Source organism: Gigantopelta aegis, chromosome 13 (genome assembly GCF_016097555.1).
Source record: "Gigantopelta aegis isolate Gae_Host chromosome 13, Gae_host_genome, whole genome shotgun sequence".
Classification (NCBI taxonomy): Eukaryota; Metazoa; Mollusca; class Gastropoda; order Neomphalida; family Peltospiridae; genus Gigantopelta; species Gigantopelta aegis.
The window spans coordinates 30,964,166-30,986,334 of NC_054711.1; the positions used below are offsets into that span (position 1 = coordinate 30,964,166).

Here is a 22,169-nt window from a genome sequence, read left to right on the forward strand (position 1 = left end):
CCATATTCATCATCATCATCATCATCATCACCATTACTACTATCACCACCATCATCATCATCATCATCACTGCCACCACCATCATCATCATCATCATCATACAGAGCATTAACAAAGCCATATCCATATTCATCATGATCACCACCACCATCATCATCATCACTGTCATCATCACTACCAGTAATAATAATAATAATAATAATAATAATAATAATAATAATAATAATAATAATAATAATAATAATAATATTATTATTATTATTATCAAGAGGAATAATAAAGCCAGCATCATCATCTTCATCATCATCATCATCATCATCATCATCATCAATTATTATCAAGAGCGGTAGTAAAGCCATATCCACAACCGACCCGCCAACCAATAAACAACATTAATAAACCAAACTAAAGCAGACAAGTTTAAATGACATTTTAAATTAAATTTTATTTAGAATTCATAAATCGTCTACAGACACTAAACAAATACAACATTTGAAAATCCATGCCATGGGGAAATCTCTATCGCATATCACAATCCACAATTAATTTGATAAGCAACTTCAATTTTGAACATTAGCTATGATCTAAAGTAATATTATGAAACGACACAAAGGTGATATTTATGTTATCTGACATGAGAGCAAATACCGCTCGTATTGGCCTGGTGGGCGTTACAAGAGCTGATATGGAACGTAAATCAGTCAACGAATGTTCATTTAATAAGCACGATTGCCAATAGATCAGCATCTGTCTGGGGAGAGTTTAAATCGAGTATTTAGCTCTGCCGATAATGGCGTAAAACAAAAGGCGAGGAGAGTGTAGACATGGTAGATAAGCACAATCGATCAGAAACCCTCAAAGAGATTCCTCCGTCAGTTATCAGCCGTGAAGTACTCCAGTTTGCTGTAACAAGGCGATATTACTGTCGTAAATATCTTACAGTGGACGGAAGAACCGTCTTGACGTAGACATAGCCAATGGGGGTGGTGTAGAGATTTATCACCGGAGAGGGGCGGGACGTAGCACAGTGGTAACGCGCTCGTCTGATGCGCAGGCGGTCTGGGATCGATCCCCGTCTGTGGACTCATTCGGCTATTTCTCGCTCTAACCAGTACACCACGACTGGTATATCAAAGGCCGCGATATGTGCAATCCTGTCTGTGGGATAGTGCATATAAAAGAACCCTTCCTACTAATGGAAAACAAAAAATGTAGCGGGTTTCTTCTTTAAGACTATGTTAGAAGTACCAACTGTTTCACACCCAATATCCGATGATTCATAAATCAGTGTGCTGTAGTGGTATTGTTAAACAAAACAAACTTTCATAACTTTAGTCATCGGACTTGAAGCTGCATGAACTGGATTCGAACCTATAACCTTATCCTTCCCATTCAGAGTAAAACCCAAAACAAATTTCATCTGGGTCTGGGTCTGGCGAGTATGGTACACATCGAAAATGAAACGCATTAAGTCGAATGTGACAAAACACACCGAGTCTGGGATGGTGCGAACTACAGATCTGATAAGAGACGACATAAGATCATGCGCTATGTGCTCACAGTTTAAGACTACCAGTTACACAAATTTCGAACCTTACTCTTTTAATTTTTCTAATAACCAACGGGAAACGTATATATTAATCAATGTGGATTTCTCATAGTTATTGTTGGTGTTTTTAGAAGTAAACCTATCTAAATATATGAACCATGGCCGTAGCTAGGATTTTTTGTTTGGGGGGGGGGGGGGGGGGGGGGGCATCCGAGTAGTTAATAGTCTAAAACACCTTAAACAGTTAAGAAGAGAAATTTCTTTAAGTTTCTATAATACTTTCCGAATTTTTTTCTTGGGTTTTCTTGCACTTTTTAAAACCCCCACCAGTATAGGGGGCGTGGCAAGGCCGTAGCTAGGATTTTTTGTTTGTGGGGCAACTGAGTAGTTAATAGTCTAAAACTTCTTAAACAGTTAAGAAGAGAAATTTCTTTAAGTTTCTATAATACTTTCCGAATTTTTTTCTTGGGTTTTCTTGCACTTTTTAAAACCCCCACCAGTATAGGGGGCGTGGCAAGGCCGTAGCTAGGATTTTTTGTTTGTGGGGCAACTGAGTAGTTAATAGTCTAAAACTTTTTAAACAGTTAAGAAGAGAAATTTCTTTAAGTTTCTATAATGCTTTCCGGATTTTTTCGGGGAGGGGGGGGGGGGGGCCTCCGTGCTAGCTACGGCCCTGATGAACTCATTAGTATACATTAATGACACGTTACAGTTACAGAGGCAGACATCAAAACACACCAAGGTGTTTTTGCCACACTCCCCAGACCCAGACCCAGACCCAGACCCAGCTTTAGTGTGTGTTGGGCCTAAGTTTTAATGATGGCACAATGATGAAGTGTATGATCATTGCACTGGATTCTCGCCCAAGTCATGGGACACACTGATCTGTCCATTCATTGGCTGTTAGCTGTCAGTCATTTTGGTAAATTTGACATAAGCGTCTTCAAGAGAACCCGCTACATTGTTCCACTATCAGCACTTTCCCGTAGGCAGCACAGTATATACCACGGCCTTGGATATGCCAAGGGTGGTGCACTAATTGGGACGCATAACAGCATAAATACCTCTCCCCCCCCCCCCACACACACAAAACTAAAAAAAAACCCACCCCCCCCCCCAAAAAAAAAAAACCCAAAAAAAACAACCCAACAACAAACACCCCCCCCCCCCCCCCCCCCCCCCCCCCCCCCCAAAAAAAAAAAAAAAAAAAAACTGGGATAACCTGTTCACTGTCTATGTTCTGGGGGCAATAAATCTTTAAAAAAAAAAAAAAAAAAAAAAAAAAAAACGGGACAAATCACTAATAAAAAACCCCAACAACAACAACCCAAAAACGTTTTACGTTCACAGGTTAATCACATTAAGTGGCTGTTCCCATATCAGATGAAGACAAGGTAAAGATATTTCGGGTTTCCTTTTTCTTTCTTTCTTTGTTGCTGTTGTTGTTGGTCCAATCGTGTTACAACATTTATACTTATCACCCACCCACGTTTGTATATGAAAATGGCTGCAGCGTTTGTAAGTATCCATTTCGCCGGCGGCGTCAATTGACATGCCGAGCTTTATGAGTTTACCACGGCGGCGGGGTGAGCGGCCCGGGGCAATGGCGGGAAATGATAACACGCCGAGCAGACGACGAGAACAGTTCACCGGCCTCGTTGGCGTCGTGGTTAAGCCATCGGACTACAGGCTGGTAGGTACAGGGTTCGCAGCCCGGTACCGGCTCCAACCCAGAGAGGGTTCTTAAATGCTCAATGGGTAGGTGTAAGGCCACTGCACCCTCTTCTCTCTCTATAACTAACCACTAACCAACTAACAACTAACCCACTGTCCTGGACAGGCAGCCCAGATAGCTGAGGTGTGTGCTCAGAACAGCGTGCTTGAACCGTAAGCACGAAAATAAGTTGAAATGAAATGAGAACAGTTCAGATTAACGTCACGTGACTTAGCGGCTTAGCGCGGCTTAGAGTGGCTTCCCCTTTCGGTACAACCTCTTACTCCGACGGGTTACCCTTTCGCCTTGAAAGGTTCATTGAGTTTTATGTGTGGTTTTCGTACCCAGACAATGTTCTGCTGGCGAGTTGTCGTTATGGATGCCATCATTATTGTTCAGGCCATGGTGGTAGTTAAAATTAAAATCACGATCGTCGTCGTCGTCAGCATCATAATCATCATCTCCATATTCCGCATGGTCCGTGACCATAACAGAAAACTCCGTAACCGTCATGATAAAAACTATCATCACCGCTACCATTATATTCAGCATCCATATAGCCATAACAGTAACACAATCAGCATTATCATCATCACCACCATCATCATCATCAACAGCAGCAGCATCAGCATCACCTTCACCACCATCACCATTATCATCAACATCATCATTATCTCCATCATCATCACCATCATTATCACCAACATCATCATCATCATCACCAGAATTATCATCAACATCACCATTATCATCAACATCATCATTACCTCCATCACCATCACCATCATCACCTTCATCATCATCATCAACATCATCATCATCATCATCATCACCATTACCAGCAGCAGTAGCAGCAGCATCACCATCATCATAATCACCATCACCATCAACATCATCATTGTCATCAACATCATCATTACCTCCATCACCATCATCATCATTATCACCATCATCACCATCATCATAATCACCATCACCATCACCATCATTATTATCACCATCATCATCTTCACCATCATAATCATCATCACCGATATCGTCGTCGTCATCATCATCATCATCATCATCATCATAATATATAATATACTGTATGGTCATAACCATACGAGCAGGCACAATCACCGTCATCACTATCATCAACACCATCAATTTCAACAGCAGCAGCAATTGTAACAACATTAAACAAAACAACAAAAACAAAAATGTTAACATATAATAAGAATATTAATGACATAAAAAACGTTGTCAGAAACATATGTAGTAAAATAAAGTTGGTTTGATATCTAGGAGTATAATGCTATTGTATTTGTTGTCCAAGTCAAACTCTAAAACAGGTCTAGTATTGAATGCGTGAGCACATACGGGCAGGACCAAGCTTTTCATTGCCGCCCAGAGATCAAGACAGACAACCCAAGGTGTTAATGCTTATTGCATCACTATTGTAGCGATGACGTAATTTACAACGCAATTACTTTGCGACGCGAGAAAAAGTGCCAAAGGGCGTGTTCGAATGAGTTTATGAACTGGTCAATTGGAAACGTAACGGCAATTTGTTGTCGGAATGTATATTACACGGAAACAGTTCGAAATATGTACTTCAGATTACGTATAGTTAGACTGACTCGAGATATGTACAGTATAAAAAAACAAAGTAAGAGGAGACCGTAAAGGTTACACACCACCATTAATTAATCCACGCAGTTCAATGCAATTTCGATGTCAGAATATAGTCTGTGACAAATACAACACTGTCGAGAGGGTCATGTGACTACTCATTTTAGGAAGTGGTACAGTGTAAAAAAAATCAACATAGGTCGAACACGATTTTGTTTCAATTAGCAGCCATCATGCCGAAGTACCGCCTCGTGTTGCTGTTATACAAGTGACACTCTACCACTTACACAGTTGTTATCAGTTAGTACTACATATAACAGTAACTTCAAACCATTGGTGTATTTAAATATCACCAACGTGTAAACATAAAAAGAGAGATTTCAAATAACATATCAGAATTTTGTAGAATTTGTTTTATGAGGAACTATTTCCTAAACCGGACTATATTCAGCTGCTACAGCAAATAACAACACGAATAATGGTGGTGTGTTACCTTAATATTTTCATTGTTATAATGTTGTGTATACGTGTGTTGTCGTTTATAGGTTTTATGTGATTATAGTTGCCATCTGATGTTTAATATATGTATAAACATATTTAATTTTAAATTATGTATTTTGATTTAACCTAATCTATGTTTTAATCTACCTGTTAATTTGAGGTTACAACTAACCCTGGCTACCTTTCCACAAACTTCTGCTGAAATGGCAATTTTGGGCTTAATGACTGGAATGGAGTCCACATATATATGTTTTGGTTCTGGCTGCCCCTTTCCCATTTTGGTTTAATTCTAAATTGTTCATTCTGTCCCGGACCTGACCACTGGCTATTCAGAAGCCGAGCCCGGGATGGACATGCCCGAAACCTTAGTGGTATAGGGGCATGTTAAAAGGCACACACACACACACACACACACACACACACATACACACACACACGCACGCACGCACGCACGCACAGACTCTCCTTCCCCTTCTCTCCCCCCCCCCCCACCCCTATCTCTCTCTCTCTCTCTCTCTCTCTCTCTCTCTCTCTGTCTCTTATTTTAAAATTCTAATTGTAAATTTAGTTATTACGATGCATTATTGTAAACTCCATAGCATTATTACCCCCATCGAAAGTGTATATAAAAGGTTTATGATGATTATATGTTTGACATCTAATAGGTGGTGATTAATTAACCAATGTGCTCCAGTGGTGTCATTAAACAAAACAAACTTTTTATTACCCCCACTCACTGTCTTGGATACATCCACCGGGGAATCTCGGAGAGAATGTGCCCAAGACAGTCGTGTTTGAACCTTCAGTGGATGAAAGCACGATTCATCCGGTTGATTGATTGATTGTTATACTGCTGATAAGTTGTAAACCTTGATGCAATGAACCACCTAAACGTTAACTGTAACTTGATTGATTGTTATACTGTTGATAAGTTGTAAACCTTGACCCAGTGAACCACCTGAACGTTGACTGTAACTTGATTGATTGTTATACTGCTGATAAGTTGTAAACCTTGACCCAGTGAACCACCTGAACGTTAACTGGAACTTGATTGATTGTTATAATGTTGATAAGTTGTGAACCGTGACGCAATGAACCACATGGACGTTAACTGGAACTTGATTGATTATTACTTTTAAACCTTGACGCATTGAACCACCTGAACGTTAACTGTAACTTGATTGATTGTTATACTGCTGATAAATTGTAAACCTTGACGCAATGAACCACCTGAACGTTAACTGGAACTTGATTGATTGTTATACTGCTGATAATTTGTAAACCTTGACGCAATGAACCACCTGAACCTGACTTGGAACTTGTTTCAGCACGTGTCCTCGGGTTTGAAGCAAGACTGCAAGTGTCACGGGATGTCTGGGAGCTGCACGATCAAGACGTGCTGGATGAAGCTGCAGTCCTTCAGACGAGTCGGGGACCTCCTTAAGGACAGATTCGACGGCGCCACTAAAGTCCTGCCAGGTAGGAACTCGTACACACTCTGAACAAGGAGCTTAGCATAGTTTAGCCACCACTTATACAATGTTGTCCTCTTTTTTATTTTTGCTTCATGATGCCTTCATATTTTATGTAACAATTGTATTAACCCAGATATAGTAGTCAGGACGGGATCCTGCTATCACTACCTTACAGTCATGCTATGGCAAATGATTCTAGACATGAAACATGTATGTGTGTGTGTGTAATGTATGTATGTATGTATGAATATATGTATGTATGTATGTATGTATGTATGTATGTATGTATGTATGTATGTATGTATATATATATATATATATATATATATATATATATATATATATATATATATATATAAAAATATATATAAAAATATATATATACATATATACACACACACACACACACACACACACACACACATACATACATACATACATACATACATATACATACATCTGATGATGAATAATTGAACCACGTAAAAGGAAATACATACATACATACATACATACATACACGCATACATACATACACACATACACACATCTACATACATACATACATACACACAACACACACATGTGTGTGTGTGTGTGTGTGTGTGTGTGTGTGTGTGTGTGTGTGTTATTACCAGAGTGTTTTTCGGTATCGTTATTATCATATATTAGGAATAAAGAATGTATTATGTGAGCCTCTGGTGAGTATAATACATTATTTTTATTCCTAATATATGATATGAATGATACCGAAAAAACCGAGGGTAATAATCTCTTTATCATATAATCTCAACCTTAATATAACGTGTTTGTGTAACTGTACACGCAACTTTAATTTCAGTCCGCCATTACTAGATATTCAAATGACGTAAGAATGTGTGGCGCGGTGTCTTTTTGAATGGAAATGAGGTCAAACTCGAATGACGTCATTTTGGATGTCCTTACGTAAAAATAAACTAGTGCTTATCGTTATTTGTTTTCTGAACGCTGGACAGCTTTCAGTGTAAAATTGCCATTGAAATGTTTTTATTTGATGACTATGAATGGATACGTCAGTTATGGAGTGTCACCCTAGTACGTTTGCTTAAATGTCAATACACCTAGTGCCGTGACCTCGATTATTTCTGCCAATCTTTTTCATTCTGTTGATCATACAGTTGTTATTGTTTAGTTTTTAGTCATTTTTATTGTTTGAATTTGCGATTTACTGATAACAAACGTCAACTTTCAAATTTCACTTCTGACCCCAATCGTCCTTTAAGATCTTTGGTGGTCATGAAACCTACTGTAATACTGAACTACCGGTTGTAATGTTTGCCCATTTAATTCACTATTATCATATAACCATTCCCCACAGCTAATATACCTTACAATTTTATCAATTGTAAATTATTATTAGACTTCCCCTACGTTTTTTGTAAAGAGTATATATACATACACACATACTTGCAGTCCTGTTTCTATATACACATACAGTGAAAACTCTCTATACCGGATACCCTTGGGACCAAGACAAATGTCAGTTTTTTAGGGTTTAGAGAAATAAAGTTTTGTCCGGATTTTTAAAAAGGGAATCTGTACAACGTACGATTTTGAAGGTATTCCGCTTTACAGAGGGTTCGGTTTTGAGAAGTTTTACTGTATATATATTATAATATTTAGCAATAATAGTAGCAAATAGACTAATACTTTTACATTAATATTCTAGACCATGTCGAAAGAAAAAAAAGAAGAAAAACAGAAAAATACCTCTTTCTTTTCTAAATGTCGTCATATGTGCCGATTTTGTGAAACCGTTTATCGCCTTTCGTGCCACATTCTGAAAAGTCTACTTTGAATTTGTTGTACTCTTTACGATCTAGATAACTAAAGCAAAGGAAATCACTCTGTTCCTCAAGTGGCTCAGTGGTACAGCGCTCGCCTGATGCGCAATCGATCTAGGATCGATTCTCGTCGGTGGGCCCATTGAGCTATTTCTCGTTTCAGCCTGTGCTCCACATCTAGTGTGACAATGGCCGTGGTATGTACTATCTTGTCTGTCGGATGGTGCATATAAAATATCCCTTTTTTAAAAAGAATAGCCCATGAAGTGGCGACAGCGGGATTCTTCTCAATATCTATATGGTCCTTAACCATATGTCCGACGCAATATAACCGTAAATAAAATGTGTTGAGTGCATCGTTAAATAAAACATTTCCTTCCAGTTCCTCAAAGTAAATACAGACCCCCCACCCCCCGTAACCCGCTGAAACAGTATGGTGTCATCCTGACAAATCATAAACAATATCTAGATAATAAAGACAGTTTTGCATCAAAGATTGGCATTTTGTATATTTTAATATTACACATATTACATACGTATGCTGTTAATTGCCTTAGCTTCATGAATATTCATTGTACTGTCGCTACAAGAGTATGTATTCGTGGAGTATGCTTCAAGCACGTTGCCAAGAGCAACGCTAATATACTGTTTGTTATGAACAGTTTACTTCTTTTGTTGCTAGGTAACAACGGCAAGACCCTCGTGGAAGGTTAGTATGGACTATTTCAAGGGCGACAACTCCCTTTCACTTCCTGTAGCATACGCCTAAAACCGCTTTGCCATTGTATTCCTGACACGTAGCTTTCCTTTCCAACTCTTGTGTAGCCTATAGCAAAACCTACTATAGTCAGGTTGCGTCACAAGGATCTGATGAATTGGCATATAACTACTAGTATGCACTAAATAATCGTAAAACTCATATAAATCATATTATGAAGTTTTAAACCCATACCAATGTACATTGCATTTTTATTTTATTTTAAATGTCATGAAAATAAAACAAAGTTTATTAACAAATTACCATACAAATTTAATTGTGTAGACTATATTATATTTTCAACACAAGGGTGGAGACAAATGTTGGAACAGCTAAGGTACGCTATTTCACCTGGATTGTTACTAGTAATAGATAATACAGAACAAAGAAACTAAAGACAAAACTGTGCGTGTAATTGCTTTACCTGGGCTGTTCCAACAGTCGTTTTAATCCCTGTGTTACAAAAGAAGCTTTAACCTATGCAATTTGATGGCAATTTGTTAAGCAATTGTTCCAATTATTTATTTTCATTGAAAAAAATTAAAAAAAATTGCGAGTTTGTATGGGTTTAAAACATATGCAGGCATCGCTAAAGCAAGTAGACATTGTGGGGCTGACTGAGATTGAAGGCAAAAAGCAAAGTTTCCAGGGGGTTCGGGGATATTCTCCCCCGTAAAATTAGATCTCTACCTTAAAGGGACATTCCCGAGTTTGCTGCATTGTAAGATGTTTCCGATTAATAAAATATTTCTACGATTAAACTTACATATTAAATATATTTTCTTGTTTAGAATATCAGTGTCTGTATATTCAATGTGTTTCTGGTCGTCTTAATATTTGTAAGAAGCCCAAACTGGAGTTTGTCTTCAAATAATTTCGTACGTACTAAAAAATAGTTTTTAGGAAATAAAATGCAATTTAACCTAGTACAAATATTAGAACGATTAGAAACACGTTTAATATACAACCACTAATATTTCATGCAGAAACATATATTTGATATGTAATTGTAGTCGTCAAAAAGTCTCTGTTAGTCGATAACATCTTAAACATTGCAGCAAACTTAGGAATGTCCCTTTAAGATATATTACCAATAGTGTTTTGATCGCGAATTATTGTTACGCCGTGCCTGATATGTTGTTTTTGGGGGTTTGTTTTTTACTTTTTGTATGAGATTTAACATCATTTATTGTAGGTTACATGCCAATTCATTAGTTCTCGTTAAGACACAAACGAACTATACGGAATTTGTTGTTCTGTGATAATGTATGCTTTTAAATAAAACCCTCTTATTTATATTCAGTTTAAGCTATTTTCCTTTCCCATACTGACCAAACAAACAAATGGGTTTAAGGTTTCTAAAACTCTCATCAAAACGTTATTAGATTCTTTGGAAATTGAGTTTGATATAAAGATGAAAAATCCCATTTTTTATTTATTCATTTATTTATTTATTTATTTATTTATTTATGTTTATTTGCAGGTTATTTACTGATTTTCACACCCCGAAAGCCGCCTCTTAAACTTCTTTAAATTTGTTTGCCCTTGAAAATAACAAATAATAAAGAACGCTGCTTAGTTGATATACCCCGGTATATATATATATATATATATATATATAATTAAAACTCTGCTCCTTCCGAAATTCATACAGTGCTTTTAACAATGTTCAAAAAAACAAAACAAAAATCGAACAAATTATATTTATTTATAAGTTGAATTTATTTCACACTAATAAATATTTATGAATTTTAATTGAAAAATTAGACAAACATTACAATACTTTTGTTTTTACTGATGCTTTCAAATGCAGTGCTGGAATTGAACAAAGACGAATCTAGTGATTTGTCACGTGATATATGACGTCATTAAGAATACATAAAGTTATATATTATGTTAAAAGATTGAAGAAATATAAAGTAAGTGTTGATAGTAAATAGTCGAGCTATGACGATTACCTGAAAAACACTAATTGGGAAGATAATTTATAAGGGGACATAATTTATAAAAAAAGGGTGATAACCCAGTGTGTTTTTGTTGTGAAGCTCTCCACGATGCATGCTCTTGACGTGTGTATTAACTCACTAATAACGTCACCCACAACGTCAACAACGTCATTAACAACGTCATCAGCTACGTCACTAACAACGTCACCAACTACGTCATTAACAACGTCAACAAAAAAGTGAAAGTTTGCTTTTTTAAACACACCATAAAAGCAAATTGATTTATTAATCATCATCTACTTGATGTCAAATATTTAGTAATTTTGACATTAAGATTTAGAGAGGAAACCCGCTACATGTTTCCATTAGTAGCAAGGGATCTTTTATATGCACTATTCCATAGACAGGATAGCTCATACCACGACCTTTAATATAACAGTTATGGCGTACCGGCTGTACTGAGAACTAGCCCAGTGGGACCACCGAAGAGGGTCGATCCCAGACTGGCCGCGCATCAGGCAAGAGTTTACAACAGTGACAACAACTACAATCTCTACCACACCTTAACCATCAAGAGCATAAATCCATTTAAAGGGGCAGTATTGATGTTGCATTGTGACCAAAATATTTATTAATGTTTCTTGTGAAATGTCAACAGAAAATGACATCCAAATGATTTCATTTACCACTAGATCCATTTTTATACATTCATATTACTGTACAATCCAGTAAATCTCAACGATAAAACCGTATTCCGATATCAAAATAGTATCTCTGTACAAGGCAGCGTCGAAAGGACGTTAGAGAAAGTCGTGATTGCTTCCATGATCCACTATCAGGTGATCGTCCTTAGGAGGACTGCCACCCTAGGAGATATGTAGCAGAATGTGTCTCCCCTCTAGAACCACTTGTTGGGTGACCGTCAAGTTAATTTACCTCACAGACTTAATTATCCATTCATTTCAACTGATTTTCGTGCTTATATCCAATTAACGTTCAAGCACGCTGTCCTAGGCAAGTACCTCAGCTATCTGGGCTGTCTGTCCAGGACAGTGGGTTAGTTGTTAGTGGTTAGTGGTTAGTGAGAGAGAAGAGGGTGTAGTGGCCTTACACCTACTCATTGAGTCGTTAAAACGTGTTCTGGGTGGGAGCCGGTACCGGGCTGTGAACCCTGTACCTTTCCAGTCTTATGACCGATGGCTTAACCATGATGACTCTGAGGCCGGTTAATTATAGTCATCAAAACCGGCACAGGGTAACTCCATTCGTTAACAAACAGTATCACGGGAAATCACACTCATTCAACCTTTAACGACTATATCAACAAGACTATAGAATATCACTATTTACATACAAATAATTACTATCACAAGTTACCACATTATTTCTTTCTCAACAAGAGGACATTGGAATGCACGGGATACAATTTCTGATGGCATCTATGTACAATATGATAACCGTAAATAAAATGTGCTGAGTGCGTCGTTAAATATGTACAATATGAGGGCAGGATGTAGCCCAGTGGTAAAACGCTCGCTTGATGCGCGGTCAGTCTAGGATCGATCCCCGCCGGTGGGCCCATTAGCCTATTTCTCGTTCCAACCAGTGCACTACGACTGGTATATCAAAGGCCGTGGTATGTGATATCATGTCTGTGGGATGTTGCATATAAAAGATCCCTTGCTACTAATGGTTTCCTCTCTAAGACTATAAATTACCAAATGTTTGACATCCAATAGTCGATGATATAGTGGTGTCGTTAAACAAAATAAACTTTAACTATGTACACTATAGTGTGAGAGACCTTGAAAACTGAATATTCTTACATCCATGTACATTTTGAACAGAGATAAAAATCTAGTTTTGTTATTTTCGTTACGTAATACGTCATAGTCTAACAATATTACTCTAAGATAATTACATTGTCTGTCTCTTTAGTCGGACGATCGGCCTCGGTGGCGTCGTGGTTAAGTCATCGGTCTACAGGTTGGTAGGTACTGGGTTTGAATCCCAGTCGAGGCATGGGATTTTTAATCCAAATACCGACTCCAAACCCTGAGTGAGTGCTCCGCAAGGCTCAATGGGTAGGTGTAAACCACTTGCACCGACCAGTGTTCCATAACTGGTTCAACAAAGGCCATGGTTTGTGCTATCCTGCCTGTGGGAAGCGCAAATAAAAGATCCCTTGCTGCTAATCGGAAAGAGTAGGTCATGTAGTGCCGACAGCGGGTTTCCTCTCAAAATCTGTGTGGTCCTTAACCATATGTCTGACGCCATATAACCGTAAATAAAATGTGTTGATTGCGTCGTTAAATAAAACATTTCTTTCTTTCTTTCTTTGACAGGTAAGGGAAGAGTTAGCTTCATTTAACGACGCCACTAGAAAACATTTATTATTTATCGGCTATTGGAGGTCAAACATGTGGAAAAATCAAATCATTTTCAAGAAATAAATTACTATACTAGGTTTTAATAAAGCATATGTTTAACAACAAGTTGATATTATATCGGGTGGCCTGACAAAAAGAAAGCAACCCCGATATATATATATATATATATATATATATATATATATATATATATATATATATATATATATATATATATATATATATATTATATATATAAAATCCATATTCAGTAGGGTTATTAGTATTATTATTAATAATTTATTTATTTTAACTCATTAATTTATTATTATTATTATTATTATTATTATTATTATTTTATAATTATACATTTTTATTTTTATTTTTGTTGGAGGGTGGGGTTGGCAACTGATATATGTTTCTCGCATACGAAGTTGGCAATAGTTATCACAGTCATTATTTCCCAACGATATTTATCTTTTATGATTTGCAATTACAATATATAATATAATGTTATAATTCGTGTGCTTCAGGAAATGCCGGTAGAGGGCGAGGCAGGCGCAAGAGAAGGTTCAACTTCCAGCCGTCGAACCCGAAGCACAAAAAGCCCGGGAGACGAGATATTGTTTACTTCGAGAATTCGCCGACGTTCTGCGACAAGGACGGGAGCATCGGTTTCGACGGGACCCACGGGCGAGCCTGCAACGCCAGCTCCATCGGGATCGATGGGTGTGACTTGATGTGTTGTGGGCGGGGCTACAAGTCCGAGAAGTACGTCGTTCAGGAGCGATGCAGTTGTACATTTCACTGGTGCTGCCAGGTCAAGTGCAAGACGTGCACGCGGACAAAGATGAAACATACATGTCTATAAATAGGCTGGTGGCGATGGTTGTGACGTCATGGTGTTTCTGTGATGTCACTAATGGGCGGCACTATCAATGAGAGTTGTAGATTGCTACAGTTATACCAGGATATGGACCAGAACAAAACATAAAAACATGTGACGACATTATGACATTAACCAGAGCTACTAACGAAGACAGTTGGAGTAGGTATACAGGAACAGTACAGTACTTTGTTTTTATTGATGCTTTCAAATGTAGTGCTAGGATTGCAGAAAGACAAATCTGCTGTTGATTTGTCACGTGATATATGACGTCGTTAAGCGTTCTTTGGATTAGCTGTATATATCGTTATGACATAGAAATAACACGTGATATATGACGTCGTTAAGCGTTCTTTGGATTAGCTGTATAAATCGTTATTACATAGCAATAGCATGTGATATATGACGTCGTTAAGCCTTCTTTGGATTAGCTGTATATATCGTTATTACATAGAAATAACTCGCGTCGATGGTGTCATCATGCGAAATGTTGACACAAAGTAACACGCAACATACAATCTATGTTGTGTAATTTTATTCTGTTGAACACATTATTACTGGGAGTATACTTAATCAATTTTGGTCACCTAATTACTCGTGGAATTCTAATTTAAAATAAAATTAAATAGAAAAAAATGCAGCAAGAAAATACAATAAAAAAAACCCCATTAGATGTACATTTCATGTTTATTACGTCAATTTGAATTTAATGTTGCTTGTCGTTTAGTGATGCTTTTCAAGAAACATTTGGTTGCTGATGTGTTGATGACGTCATGGACACAAAATAATTATGTATAGTAAACAAAATTTGACCTGTAAGACGTTTTATGTTTTACATAATGTACCTATATGCATTTGTTTAAATGAGGAAGCCGTTTGTAATTATTTTGATTGGCTGTTAATTTTTTTATGACGTCATGGACACCGAATACTTCTTTATAGTAAACACAGTCTGACCTGTAATACTTTGTATGTTTTACTTGATGTACACATATGCATTTTAAAACAAAATAATGAAGCCGTTTGCAATTGTTTTGATTGGCTAATGTATCGGTCACCTTAGTGGCCTGTGTCAGAGAGGTCAAGGCCATAAAATGATGTAAGATAGACGTCTAAGATGTATACAGTAAAACCTGTGTTAAACGGTCATAATGTATAGGCTTGGATTGGAACTGCTTGTCTTTACAACAGTGCACAGTTAGAATGCGGCGCGTTTGACTATTAATCGTTCACTAAACATGGAATTTAAAGGGACATTCACGAGTTTGCTGCATTGTAAGATGTTTCTGACTAATAAAATATTTCTACGATTAAACTTACATATTAAATACATTTTCTTGTTTAGAATATCAGTGTCTGTATATTTAATGTGTTTCTGGTCGTCTTAATATTTGTAAGAAGCTCAAACTGGATTTTGTCTTCAAATAATTTCGTACGTACGCGAAAAAATATATTTTAGGAAATAAAATAAAATTTAACCTAGTACAAATATTAGAACGATCAGAAACAAGTTTAATATACAGCCGCTAATATATTATGCAGAAAAATATATTTGACTCTAATTACAATCGTTAAATAGTCTCTGTTAGTGGATAACATCTTAAAAATTGCAGCAAACTCAGGAATGTCCCTTTAAACATTTTAAATCATGCTCGGAATCAATTGATACGCAAGACAACGGAAGTAGTCCATTACTCTATCGGAATGACATGCGTCTTGTTTTTACTGATGATACTTGCGATTATAACTGAAACGAATTATTTCAATGGATGTTTCATTTTTTCATCGTAAGGAATTATTTAATTTGATGTTGCTATTTGACACATGTCTGCTGAATACGGCGTATGAGCTGAGAGTAAATAATATGACTTTTTACAGTCACAGTCACTATTCGTATTACTCCGGCCTCGGTGACGTCATGGTTAATCCATCGGACATAAGGCTGGTAGGTACAGGGTTAGCAGCCTGGTACCGGCTCCCACTCAGAGCGACTTTTAACGACGCAATGGGTAGGTGTAAGACCACTACACCCTGTTCTCTCTCACTAACCACTAACCCACTAACAACTAATCCACTGTCCTGGACAGACAGCACAGATAGCTGAGGTGTGTGCCCAGGACAGCGTGCTTGAACCTTAATTGGATATAAGCACGGAAATAAGTTGAAATGAATGAAATTAATATTTAATGGCCAGCTACGCCCTTCCTATGCTTGACGTTTTCACACAGGCGACTTGATTAAAGGGACATTCCCGAGTTTGCTGCATTGTAAGATGTTTCCGACTAATACAATATTTCTACCATTAAATTACATATTGACTATATTTTCTTGTTTAGAATATCAGTGTCTGTATATTCAATGTATTTCTGGTCGTCTTAATATTTGTAAGAAGCCCAAACTGGATTTTGTCTTCAAATAGTTTCGTACGTACGAAAAAACCCTTTTTAGGAAATAAAATGAAATATAACCTAGTAGAAATATTAGAACGATCAGAAACATGTTTAATATACAACCACTAATATGTTATGCAGAAACATATATTTGATATGTAATTACAATCGTCAAAAAGTCTCTGTTAGTCGATAACATCTTAAGCATTGCAGCAAACTTAGGAGTGTCCCTTTAATACAGTTCTCGTTACACTCTGTCGACAGTTTCTATAGACAGAGGTCGTTAAATAAAGAGGGCTGCTTGTACAGGTTTGATTGTAATTACAGTTTATGTTGACAATGATATTTACGTTATTTTGTTTGTATATAAGCCGGCTAATACCTGTAATATGCGCATATAAACATGCATCTGTAAAAAGTAACACTAGTATTGAATTCCATCTTACAATGACAATCATACATGGGGCGAACAACAACGAAATGGTGTGATAGCCATGCATATTACTCATCAACTGAAATAAACAAACACGGGATCACGTGGTATTGTAGGCTAAATTAATTGACTGCTCGCTTAACAATGTCTCTTCGCTTAATAATGTCTATATATAACACAACGCATTAATATGGGAGTAACCCTATGGGAAACCAAGGGAGACATGCCTACACCAACTAGGTCCACTTAACGAGATACTCTCGGCGCACTAATCTTCCAAAACTATACGTAACTCCCTGTTTTTCATTTTGGCGGACCGTTCAAAATTGCGCCTAATTTTCTTCATAAAAACTGCGCACTCCGGGACATTCCAAATTCCATAGCATCATGCCACCCTCCGCCTATTACCGGCCCCGGTCGGACTGCTGGTACTCCCTTGCACCTGCTAGTACAGCCGGTCTCCCCTTCCACCTACCCCTCCCCTTTTCTAACACGTAACACTTGTGCCCAGGACAGGCGTGAGCTACAACAGTTTGCCCTGAATGTGCTCGTTAGACACTCTGACCTGACCTGACCTTATTGGAATGAGTGTGAGTGAAGCGGTTAAGGTTACACACCACCATTAATTACTCCATGCAGTTCAATACAATGTCTATGTCAGAATATATTCTGTGAAAATTACAACAGTATCAAGAGGGTTATGTGAGGATTATGCTAATTCTAGGGAGTGCTCTCAACTGACAAGTTCTGTGTAGAAAATCAACATTGGTTAACCATGAAATTTTTCAGTCAGCCACCCTCATGTCAGAGTACCGCCCCGTGTTGCTTTTATACAAGTGACACAATACTACTTGCACAGTTTTTATCAGTTAGTACAACATGTAACAAATAACTTCAAACCAATGGCTTACTTACACAGGTCAGTCTACTCGTAATCATCAAAATAAGATTTCAAAAGACATATCAGAATGTGTAGTATTTGTTTTGTGGGGAACTACCTGTATTTTCTAAACCGGACTACATTAAAGGCATACTGTCGCAGATTTAAGGACCTTATTTCTCTAAAAAAAAAAAATAATAATAATCAAAATTACATACATTTTTAGACCAAATCTAGCTATTGCATCACTTTAATCACCCCATGATTGAGTGAAATCCACGACAATTCTCTCAGCAATGTTAATTTTTGAATTATGTACCATTGCCATAATTCAATTATTTTTACAAAATAGCATTAATAAGTGGAGTATGGTGGTTACGTAGATGGTTGAATAAAGTACATTTAAGGACAAATCAAATATATATATTTTTAAGTAATACTTTGTTAGGCCATGTAATAGGCCAGTGGTCTGTGACAATATGCCTTTAAGCTGTTACAGCAAGTAACGACACGACAAATGGCGGTGTGTCGGCTTAACGTCCTGGACAGGTCAGGTCAGGTCGTAGGATTTTATGTGAAAATTCAGAGCAATCTGTTGTAGCGAATGCCTGTCATGGGCACAGGTGCCTGCCTCGGTCTGCTCCTCTGTCCATGACAGGAAAGAGGTTGGGGTGGGTGGGAGAACGGACCGCCTGCACTGGTAGGTGAAAGGGGGCACCAGCAGCCCGACCAGGAACGGTAGCGGGCGGGGGTAGGTTTGGTGCTATGGAATTTTGAATGTCCCGTAGGATTAAGCCAAAGAGAAACTTGTGCAGTTTTAATGAAGAATTTAGGCGCATTTTTGAATCCTTCGCCGAAATATAAAGGGGATTAACGTCCTAACACTGTGGGAAAAGATATTGGTTACATTCTCTTTCTGCTGCGTGTCTTTCTGTGATCCCTAATTTCTATTCATCAGTATATTGCCGTTAACTGGCCTGGCTGCCCGTGCTCTCTTGCACTGGACTAGCGCGGGCGATCCCTCCTCCATCCCACCCCAAACTCTTTCCTGTCCAGGGCCCCGTATCACGAAGCGATTGTAGCCCTAAGATTACCTTAAACGCATAGCTACCCTATGCACTTAAGTTGATCTTAGGGTTAAGATCGCTTCATGGAACGGGGCCCTGGACGAAGGAGCCGGCGCAAGTTGACACCTGCGTCCATGACAGGCGTGCGCAACAACAGCGTGCTATAAGTGTGAACGTTAAGCCCTATCATCTGATCTGGCGTGACCCGAAGACCTAGTTGGCGGTGGTAATGGGAACTGGGTGGGGTGGGGCTCACCCCATTTTCATTTTAAAAAATACCTTTTTGTCATTTTGATTTTGTCAAGAGTGCTCAACATTTGATTCGTCCCCAAACCCCTACACACTTATGGAACCGCCACTGATATTTGCAGTGCGCTTAAAAATATATATCTAATTGTTTCTTGTAAATTATTAGAATGGCATATTAGATTATACCGTAACAATATTTAAAATAAAAACATTTGCCGAGTTCAGAATGTACTTTCGATGCAACATTACCCGTGTTTTTGGTTATAGCAAAATACAATTTTAGATTGTTTAAAAGGACATACCCTAGTTTTAACCCGTGAAAATCAACATTAAATTTAGTTAATCTACAAACCTGAAACACATTTGGATAAAGTTACAATTGAGTGAAACATGAGCCTCCGATTTTGAAATGGTGAAATACCCTCTGAAAACGGACTAAAACTCGACTCCATAACTGTTATTTCTCAGACGCACGTGCGTTTTTTAAAATATGAGAAATGCATTTTGTGATATTAAAAACACCAGGATAACCCAAGACTCTTCGAATGTACGAAAACTGATAATCTAAACCATAAAATGTAAGTAAAGTATGATTTCAGTTATCAAAAACGGCTATAATAGTAAAAAAAAAACACCTTAGTGTTTAAAAACTAGGGTATGACCCTTTAAGTCATGTTATAAAAGGAATGTAGAAATATTCGGGGGTGAGTTAGTTCAAATTATGGCATTTCATAATGTAACTCTAATGTGTTTTTACTCTTAATTTTGTGTGGCGGGGTTGTTTTTTAATGTGAAAAAAAAAAAAAAATTGTTTTGTTATATATTTACTGTAACACCTAGTGCTGAATTAAAAAAAAAAATGTTTACCTCGTACGTTGTTCATTACATTTCGGACTGGGGGGGGGGGGGGTATTTATTTTTTATATACTTCTATTACTATTGTTGGAAAATGCGTGAAAAAGTTTTAATAAAAGAAATAGTATTGTGGCCGAGGATCGAAATCCTTCACAAAGCTACGCCATCTAAATGAGAAAAGCCCCAACCCATCAACAACAACAACAACAAAATCCCCCCCCCCCCCAAAAAAAAAAAAAAAAAAAAAAAAAAAACCAAGAACAAAAGAATTTTTTTTCTCCAAAAGCCCACAAAACACTCCAACAAAGACAACAACAACAAACATGAATCGTAATAAATTGTTTACATTTTTAGCGACCGAAATAAGCTTCGAAAGTTTCTGTCTCGGGCATTTTATTAATCTGTTTTGTGTTTGTTTTATTTCAAAAACAAAAATTCGAACCTGATTATCACTCATGGGGAAAGTAAAGTTTGTAACAAAGATTAGTTTTTAGAAATACATTATATATTCGTCCTTTATATAAACTTTAGTTTTTCCATTTCATTTTGTTGTTCCCCAAGCAAAGCGTTTGTCGTATTTGACGATTTAACAGTAGTTAATTTCGAACCCTGGTTAATGTCTATGAGTCGCCATATTAGATTAAGTATGCATAGTTAGTGCTTATGCAGATATCACTTACTTTTCGTTTTCTCTACTTTTGTTCCTAAAATTCTACTTCGGTCTTTCTTTCATGTTATTGTTAGTATTTAGCACACAAACTATTCTACAGTTTGAAATGGAATTTTGTTTTGTTTGGCAATAAAACTCCAGTAAACATTGTATTAAAGGGACAGATCCTAGTTTTTAAACACTACAGCATATGTTTCACTATTAGAGCCGTTTATGATCACTGAAATCAAACATTACTTATATTTTATTGTTTAGATTATCCATTTCCGTAGAATAGAAGTGTTTCTGGTCATCCTGGTGTTTCTAATATCACAAAATGCGTTTTTCATAATTTAAAAAACGCACGTGCGTCTGACAAGTAGCGGTCATTGATTCGAGTTCTAGTCTTATTTTCTAAGGATATTTTCCACTTTTAACGTCACAGACTCTTGATTCACTCTGTTTATCTAACTTTATCCAAGTGTGTTACAGGTTTGTAAATTAACTAAGATTAGTGTCCATTTTTACGAGTTGAAACTAGGGTCTGCGTCTTTAAAACACTTTATCCTGGCAACATACATGTACACGTCTATAAACAACACCAACAGTGCTGATTAAACATACATTAGTTCATGCATTCCACCCACAGAACCAACAACATGAGGATTTTATGAACAATGACATTTTATACCAGTAAATTACACACATCAACAAACAACATATACCGGAAGTGCCTTGAATAAAAAGTTGTCCGTTATAATCATTTCCACTGAATTTAATTGGCTGAACATTAACAGGCAGTAAATGTTTTGTCTAAAATTCTTATAAAAGCCACTTTGAAAATGTATTTTTTATAAAAATGTGAACCAACAAATATGTTAAATTAAAACTTGAAGTACTCTTTTTCCAAAGTGGGACAACATATTTTAATTTTTTTAAACTTCATATGTATGTGTCTGTTGGTACATGCATCTGTTTGTTTGTACATGTATCTGTTTGTTTGTACATTTAT

General features: G+C 37.1%; 1 protein-coding gene across 2 annotated transcripts in view; it reads left to right on the top strand.

Moving 5' to 3' along the window:
* LOC121387040 (protein Wnt-1-like) overlaps positions 1 to 15,979 on the top strand; it is a 49,510-nt gene extending 33,531 nt beyond the window's left edge. Inside the window, exons 4-6 of one of the 2 annotated variants that reach the window (XM_041518050.1) lie at positions 6,707 to 6,857; positions 9,359 to 9,385; positions 14,282 to 15,979. In XM_041518050.1, the coding sequence (XP_041373984.1) occupies positions 6,707 to 6,857; positions 9,359 to 9,385; positions 14,282 to 14,619 (516 nt within the window). In that variant the 3' untranslated portion in view covers positions 14,620 to 15,979. The remainder of the gene's footprint in view (positions 1 to 6,706; positions 6,858 to 9,358; positions 9,386 to 14,281) is intronic. The other variant, XM_041518051.1, reaches the window with a different exon arrangement.
* The last annotated feature ends 6,190 nt before the right edge of the window (positions 15,980 to 22,169 follow it).